The sequence below is a fragment of the Belonocnema kinseyi genome, chromosome 9 (genome assembly GCF_010883055.1).
Source record: "Belonocnema kinseyi isolate 2016_QV_RU_SX_M_011 chromosome 9, B_treatae_v1, whole genome shotgun sequence".
In the NCBI taxonomy this organism is placed as follows: domain Eukaryota; kingdom Metazoa; phylum Arthropoda; class Insecta; order Hymenoptera; family Cynipidae; genus Belonocnema; species Belonocnema kinseyi.
Window position 1 is genome coordinate 30,139,941 of NC_046665.1, and position 8,973 is coordinate 30,148,913.

General features: G+C 37.7%; 1 protein-coding gene across 1 annotated transcript; it reads right to left on the bottom strand.

Annotated features, from left to right (window-relative positions):
* Positions 1 to 7,322: 7,322 nt before the first annotated feature.
* LOC117180459 (uncharacterized protein K02A2.6-like) lies at positions 7,323 to 8,870 on the bottom strand. The gene has a single exon (XM_033372958.1). The coding sequence runs from the start codon at positions 8,868 to 8,870 to the stop codon at positions 7,323 to 7,325; it is 1,548 nt and encodes a 515-aa protein (XP_033228849.1).
* Positions 8,871 to 8,973: the final 103 nt, after the last annotated feature.

An 8,973-nucleotide genomic window follows, 5' to 3' on the forward strand; every position in this document is an offset into this window, starting at 1 on the left:
TTCACTTTCTAAAACGGGCATTGGAATGTATCTATATAAGGGCATCCATTCTTTTAAGAGACCTAGGTTTAGGGCAAGTTGTTGATATTTAATACCCGCTACATTATTATGCCTTGATGTAACACGTGTTTGCGATAATTCCTGGCGCTGACAACCTTGTCCTGTATTGCAATGACGAATCCTTTCGTCTCTAGATACAGAACACACTTTCTTAGCCAAATATTAGATACCTCACTATCCACTTCATTTTGATTCAACGTGTTGGGGTGCTCGCCATGGATGACCTTCTGCCTCCATTGTATTTTTAATTCCTCTATGGTTTCTGCCCTGAAATTCAAGGCCCCATCTGAGAACAAATTTTAGGGCGTGTATTCAAGATCCGCTTGACAGGTGGTTCTGTAAAGCGCAACATTTCCTTTGCTGTTAAAATAGTCTCGTAACAGTATAACTTGTGACTCACACAGTTTTTTGACATCTACAACGTCCCTAACCCCTAATGGTCGTGGTAGAACTACCCTTTTCATCGCTGAATTTCTGTGGTGCATTCGATGCTTCGTCATTTCTACGTAAACAATTCTGTTTGACTTTTCAAGGTCGGTGTTAAACCATTTTATGAGCCCGAAGGAGTACGTGAAGATAGGGATGGCATATCTATTTATTGCCCTGATTTTGTTTGCAGAGTTGAGAAAACTCTTCATAATTAATCTGAGTCTCGTAGTAAAGGCAGTCATTAGGCTTGTCTTAACTATCGTATGTTGAATACCCTTAGATTCAAGAATACCCAGATATTTATATGATTCGCCTGCAGCCATTGCTTCGATGTCATTTTCAAATTGGTTCTCAAACTCTGCGGTCCCTAATTCCCCTCTGATTAAATGCACTGTTCTGCATTTATCTAGTTCGAACTCCATGTGGATATCATTGGAAGACTGCTTTGTGACATCGATCACTTGCTGCAGTTTCTGGCCTGAACTAGCGTGCAGCTTCAGGTCATCCATGTAAAGAAGATGGGTCACTTGATGACCATCCTCATTATCATGAATTCTGAACCCACGAGACATGCTGTTTAGTGGTTTGCTCAATGGATTCAACGCTAAACAGAACTATAGTGCGCTGAAGGAGTCTCCTTAAAATATACCCATCGGAAAACATATTGATCTAGTTATCCTTGGTTTTCCATGATCAAAATACTTGATTCTTGTACCCCAGAGCCTCATCGCATAGCTTAGAAAGTCAATAATGCGTGGACAGATTTTTTAAAGTTTTAAGACTTCAAGCAAATAGTCATGCGACACGGAAGGAAACTCTTGCTTATAGTCAATGTATGCCATGTGTAAGTTCCTTTGATGCTTACGAGCTTGAGTCATGGCAACAGCGTCTATAGTGACTAGATCTTTACAGCCTCGTGAGTTTTTACAACATCCTTTTTGTTCTTCTGTAAGAATGTAATTCTCGTCGCAATGAGAATATACCTTATCTGAAATGATAGCTGTAAGACATTTAAAAATTTTTGGATGACAGGCTATCGGTCGAAAGTCAGATGGATTTTGAGCGTCTGGTTTTTTTGGTATCATATGCGTAGTACTTTGGAGCATAAAACCTGGCATCAAATCGAGGTATTCAATGATCTTCCGCAAACACCTTGCCAACGCAAGATGCACGCTCGTCAGGTACTTGTACCAGAAGTTGTGCGACTTTTTGTATATTAGGATACTTTGCAGCAAATTTTGTTCTTAAATTGTATCCTTTTTCCTTGTTTGTTTAGAACTGCGCACTTTCATAATAGAGACGCTCCAATTCCTCTTTCATTGTGGTATCCCAATTGATACTCTGCCACGGTATTACTGTCGAGGCGGTTGGCTGCAAATAGCTAGGGCTAGCCAAAGCATTTATATAACCCAAAGATTTATATAACACGTTCGTTTCGCAGCACTGCTCCGACCCAAGTTGCTGATCTATCTATTTAGCAATCACCCCGAGTGTACATCCTGAGAAATTAGTTATGTAGGTTCCTCACTTTGGTCCATTGGTCTCCAAAGTCTTTTGCTTCAGGCTTCATTTACTCTACTGACACTCTTTTTATTAACTATTTGCCACTATACATTTCTATCCTGGCATAATTCTCTAGCTTATATCACGTCCGTGCATTTTTTCATGCGGGCTCTTATGTTTCTGTGGCTTCTTATGCCTCTTCTAACTAGGGTCTCATTGACACCTTCTAACTATTCTTTCCGCGGTCTGGAATTAATTCAGTTAAAAGTGTTAAAAGTGCTTTTTTTGGGGGGGGGGGGCGAATAGTATTATGAATTTCAAAGTTTAAGTAAAGATTTTTAAATGTTCATTAATAAGCCAAACACGATTTTGTCCGTTTGCTCCCGCCATGGAAATTCAAATACAAGAATGTGCAGCACAGTATGGGGCGATTTAAAAAAAAACGAGATTCAAAATTGCATTGTAAATGCAATTATGCACTGACTTCAAATTTTTGTTTCAGAAATTTTAAAATTCTCAAACTAAATTGTTCAGAATATAGTTTAGGTGAGTATTTTTTTTTATTTCTATGCAAGCAGCGATGGAAGTGTTGATGTTGGAACTTTGTTTTTTATCTCCTAGTCTTATTTCCTGAACATTATGCCTCTGCACAGGGGTATAAGAAAGACAAAATATTGTGAATTCAATTGTTATGAACAAATTTTATTAATAAACAATCAAAATTGGGGGATATTTTTCTCAAAGTATATTTCTCTTCTGCAATTGCTTGCCTCCATCATCAGGAATTTCAGGATGTTTTCTGAAAAAATTTAACCATCTATTATTAGCCGCTCATTGTATAAACATATTATTAAACAAATGCCCATTTTAGGGGATTATATAAGCAAAAATAAATTGATTTCTTTTACCTTGCTACAAGTATATTGCGAATGACGTAATCGGAAAAATTTTGCTATTACTTTATTGTATAAGATATAGTGTAAGTATATGCACATTGTAGGCGCTTATAAGCGAAAAGAAGTCGATTTACTTCTGACCTTGTTCAGTTTATATGTATTTCGAATTATGTCTTTATGCACGAAAAAATTCGTATTTTCTTGTATTAGTTATGAAGTTATATTGATAATGATTGTTTTAAGAAAAATGTTGACATTTTTGGCTATTTCGTCATTGCGTAAACAATTTATATAAACAAAATGAGTATTTAGTTTTGTAACGTTGCGTACAAAAAAAGCAATTCTCATGTTATTTTTGTTGAGATAATAAAACAATATAGTAATTTGCAAATATACCGAAAGTATTCGACAAGAGTTCGCGAAAAAACAACACAAAAGGCAGCATTTTTGTCTAGAGAGTCATGTATAATGATTTGTCTACAAAATAAACAGATATTTAGCAAAGGTAACACTTTGTCAGAAAACATAATTATTGATATAATTACAAGGAGGCTAGAAGGAAAACGTTTTTTTTCCGCCCACACATGTCTGCGATGTAAATTTGTTAATATATATTTTTTAAACACTTTGTTTACAGAATTAATCATTAATAATAAGCCTTTCATTTTAATGGCCATATACCATCCTAACTATGAATACAAGGTGATTCACTGTTTGCATGAATATACAAATTAAATAAGCAAAATATTAAAACATAGTTTGCACTACTTTCTGGAAAATTTAGTTCTCAATGTTGCTTAAAAAAATCTACAATCGGTAAATAATTGCGTTCTAAATGTCATTTTAAAGCTGTTTTTTATTATTTCACGCGGTTCCAATTTCAAAAGCTGCACGGTCGAAAGTGACGGTGCAACTTCCTTTGCACCACGCGTGAGCAGTATCGCAAATCGAATACTCGACTCAGGTGAAGGGCGAAACCAGAAAATTGGTATGAGTAGGCGATTGTGATTTTTTTAAAGGAATTTATCATACAGCTTATAGTGAAGCAAATTATTCCACTTTATTTATGCATTTCCCAATTATAGAATGCACATTGAAAAACTCAGTTGAAACAACCAAGCAGTTAATAATTCGATTTTGTTGGTTCAATTCAGTTTTTTTTTAATTAAAAATTTCTTTGAGTTAAATATAAAGTATTATTTTTGTTCTTGAAGATTCATCTTTGTATGTTAAAAATTCAACTTCTTACTTGAAAGTTAAAAAACTTTATAAAATTCATATTTTGGCTGAGAATTCGTGTAATTTTTGGTTAAAAATGGAACTCTTTGGTTGGGAATAATTTTTTTTGTACTCATATTTAGGAATGAAAAATTCAACTATTTTGCAGAAGAATCGTCATTTTTTGGTATTTTTTGGTTAAATTTAATAGCACTTTATTAAAAATTAAAATATTTTTTGGTTCAAATATAAACTGTTGTATTTTTTGTTAAACATTCATCTCGCTAAATTGCTTTATTGGAAATTTATCTATGGTTGAAAATTAAACTACTTTGCCTAAACTTCCCCTCTTTGCGGTATAAATAACCTTTTCTTATCGAAAAAGTATCTATTTGGCTAAAAATGAACTTTTTTGTTGAAATTTAATGTTTTCAGGTTGAAAATTCAACCTTTGTGTAAATTGATCACTTTGTTTTGTAAAAATTCACTTTTGCTGTTTGAAAATAGTTAATTTTTTATGAAAAATTGAAGTTTTCTATTATTAGTTAATTAGTGATCTCTTTCAAATTCAAAAATGAACTATTTGGTTAAAATTTGATTTTTTTGGTTAAAAATTGATTATCTTATTTAAAATTTAACTAGTTAATTAAAACTATATATATATATATATATATATATATTTGTTGCAAAATACTAGCCTATTTTAGTAGTACATGAAGCTTTTTAGTAAAAATGAAACTTTTTGATTGACAATTAATCTCTCTCGGTTGCTGATACAACTGCTTTGTTAAAAATTGGTATGTTTTATTTCAAATCAATAGCTCTTTCTTCAAAATAGAAATCTTTTTTGGATGGAATATAAATTGTTATTGGAATTGAAAATTTAACTTATATTTCATAAACAATTCGTTCTTTTGCCTGGAAAATTCAAGAATTGTTTTAAAAAATTAGCGTCTTTGTAGAAAGCTCATCTTGTATAGTATAATAAAATAATATAGTATAATAAAATTGTATAGTATAATACACAGTATAATACATTCTAAATAGTATATAATACCCCAAACCGTCAAATTCATGTACGTGTTTCGACTAGAGTAGCATTTCAACGTAGAACATATACCCTGGAGTCGAGCATGTAACACGATTTCGATTATTGCGCTGCCCTGGTGTAGAGTTATCAACACGAATATCTCAAACGCACCGCGCAGGTACAGTGTTGTCAAATCGATTACTCGAATCTGCTTCGGTGCATGCCGGAGTGCTCTTGGAGTGCACAAGGGCAGGATAACCGAATACGTTATTAGTCTCCTTTTTTAAAAGGTCTGTCAAGGATTTTGCTAATTTAGCGTCGATAATAACCTTCGACGTGTTGATGATAACTTTCGATAATAACCTGAAAGTCCCTGTTATGTATGTATTCTACGTGGTGCGGGATTCGAGAGAACAGGGAAATAACAGCGGTAGGTATACGATTATAGGTTCTGTTTATCGTGTTGTACACATGACCACTCGTGGGGTCTGACTGGCATCCAGCGCTACATTATTCAGCTCGCAGCCGCACACTCATACACTCGCTATGTGTACGCACACGTACGAGCGCTCGCTCTCCCCGCCTTGCGTCTTACAGCGCTAGCACAGTAGTGTGCATACACTACAATTCTCCCCTCGTTTTAAATATGTTGCCTACGGGCGATGCGCTCGGAACGTCGCAAGGGTTTCACGATTTGATCTGTATGTCGCTTCGCTACAATGCCAGACTCGGTCTGGACTTGGTAAGTCGACGGTGACAATTTTTTCGCGATCGCGCCTTTTATTCGCTTCCCGCCTAACTTCCCATAATTGTCTATCAAGACCGAGTCGCCTTCTTGTAAATGAACCTTACGCGAGCGAGGTCGGCTTGCGATTTGCGCGTTCTGTTTCTCTTCAACTTTGACCCGTAGATTGGGACGTAGCAAGTCGAATCGTGTTCGAATTTCGCGTCCGTACAATAATTGCGCCGGTGATTTTCCGGTCGTGCTGTGTGGAGCACTACGATAATCAAATAGAAATTGGTAGACCGCTGTGTCTACCTTCTTCCCCCCTTTCATAATTTTTGTCACCTTGTCCTTGAACGTTCCTACAAAATTTTCCGCGGCCCCGTTCGTCGCCGGGTGATATAGCGGCGAAAAACTGTGTTTCACTCCGTTTTTTTGTAGGTACTCGCGAAACTCGGCGTTTGCCAGCTGTCTGCCATTATCCGAGACTAAATGCTCGCACAGTCCGTGTCTCGCGAATAACATTTCGAATACCTGGACTAATTTACATGCTCTGGTATCGTGCTTAAAATTAATGACCTCTGGCCACTTTGAGAAAGAGTCCACCACTACTACCATAAATACATGTCTCCCTGGAAAGGGCCCAAAAAATCACAATGAACTCTTTGCCACGCTCTTTCTGGCCATGGCCATGGTGTAAGTGATGCGTGTGGCGGTGACTTTCGATTCACTGCGCATGTATCACAAAAGTTAGCTATATCTTCGATTGACAACTCATTTTGCCTTGCAAAAAACTTCTTTTCGATCTCTGAGAGGTCTTTACTGTCTCTGGGCCAGCCGAAAATGCAAAATTTCATTATGCGCGATAGTACTGCGTCTCTTTTCGTTTCTTTTACCACCGTCTCGTAATCGACTACTTTTGCTTCGTCTATTATAAAGTGAAGCTGCGAATACGTATTCCCGAATACTTCGGTCGTGTCCTCAATTGGAAGTCTCGACAACGCGTCGCAATTAGCGTTTTCGCTCGATTTTATCCATTCGATCTCGTAATCGAATCCTGACAAAAAAATCGCCCACCGCTGCAGTCTTAAAGCTGCCGTCTGCGGAATGCCTTTTTTTCGGACTGAAAATAAATTCTAGCGGTTTGTGATCTGTGCGCAGAATTACTTTTCGACCGAATACAAAACTGTAAAATTTTTTAAACCCGAATCATCTCGAATCATCTCGTTTTTTACCCACCAAAAAGCATCTTCATATTCCTTGGTCCATTCCCATTTTTCTTTCCATGCGCAATCGAATAAAGGTTTCAGCTGGGCTGATTTGTTTTTCAAGAATCTTTCGTAGAAGTTAATTAGTCCAAGAAATGATTCGAGTTGTTTGGTGTTTTCGGGGCGCGGTACCTCATACATTGCTACGACCTTGGACTTTGCTTTATGCAGGCCGTCCTTGTCTATCACGAATCCTAACATTCTGACATTATGTGCGTGAATTCGCTTGGAGCAATGCTAATGCCATCCGACAACCGCGTGTATTGATAAAGCCCCTTATGAGTAGTTATTGTTAAATACTTTTGCGACTCGTCCTCTACTTCGCACTGCATATACGCGTGCGGCAAATCTAACTGCGAAAATTTTTTTCCGTGTTGCATTACTACAAAAATATCATCAATCATTGGTAGCGGGCGTTTTGTAATTTGTAAGTGTGGATTCAAGGTTAGTTTGAAATCCCCGCAAATTCTTATTTTTCCGTTAGACCTTTGAATAGGGACTATAGGCGTTGCCCATTCGCTCGATTCTACTTTTTTTAAATTACCTAGTTTAACTAACCGTTCGAGTTCTTGTTCGGTTTTTGGACGTAACGCGTACGGCATATGCCTTGCTCCAAGCGCCACCGGCTTTACGTTCGGTTTGATATGTATTTTCACTTTGCGCTTGTTGTACACGTCGGGCGTGTCGCTAAACAGCTTCTCGAACTCTTTTAATATTGACTCGCGCACTCCCTCGGCTTGCATGCTATATATACCCATTTTACTCTTAGCTACGATGTCTGAGTGCAGTAAACGTTCTAAAGGCCAAAGCCCGAATATTGAGAGCCACTGCCTCCCTATCAGTGGAATTTTATCGCCTTTCAACACTAAGCAACTCAAGACTTTTGTTTTGTTATTAAAAGTAACCGTTAAGTTTTTCAATTGACCTCGCGATTCCATGGTTTTATTTTCGTATGATATTAATTTGGTTTTTGATCTAGTCACTTTCAAACTACCGAATGTTTTGTTTACGAAACCTTCAGACATCACGCTGAAATAAGTTCCCGAATCGAATTCCATCGCAACTATTTTTCCGTTAATTTTCACATCGAAAAATATCGGAGCCGCGCGCGTCGCATCGCTGTCGCTTGTAATTACCTCTGAGTTGATGTTGTGGAAGTCAATGAAGTTGCTGCTACGCGATGGGCCGCTCCCGCTGACCTGGTCGCTGATCTCCTCCTCCGACTCGCTGCTGCTGCTGTTCTCCTCCAGAAATTTGTTCGACAATTTCATCTTTCTGATACAGGCTCGTTTGAGGTGTCCCTTTCTGAGGCAGAAGTCGCATTTTCTGTCGCGATATTTACATTCGTTTGTCTCGTGCCCCGCTTTTCCACAACAGTAGCATTTAACTTCCGAAGAACTCTGCTTTTTTTTATTTTTATTTTGTCTTTTTTGACCTAAAGCGAAACTCTCTTGTTTATGGCTTCTACTCACTAGCGTTTGAGCTGCTCCGACGGAATTTTGTGTCGCCTCTTCTCTCGGTAATGCTTCCTCGAGTGCTTGATCAAATGTAATTTCTTTGCTTTTAAAAAATTCGAATCTCGTTGATTCGTCTCGAATGCCCGTCGCAAACTGATCTCGCATGGCCTTTCCCCAGTGGGTTCCGAAGTTGCAATCGATAGCTAATTTTTTCAGTCTTGTGGCGAATTCCGCTACGGACTCATTCGATTCTTGCTTAGCACGGTTGAATTTACAACGCTCCATCAGCTCTGATTTCTTAGGTTGTAGTCGATCGTTGAGTAGTTTCACTATTTCGTCGTACGATTTCCCGGACGGCTTGGTGGGTGCACATAACGTCTTGACGAGC

What these genes read in the sequence shown, in the direction of transcription:
- LOC117180459 (XM_033372958.1), bottom strand. Translation starts at nt 8,870, where the DNA reads ATGGAGCGTTGTAAATTCAACCGTGCTAAGCAAGAATCGAATGAGTCC.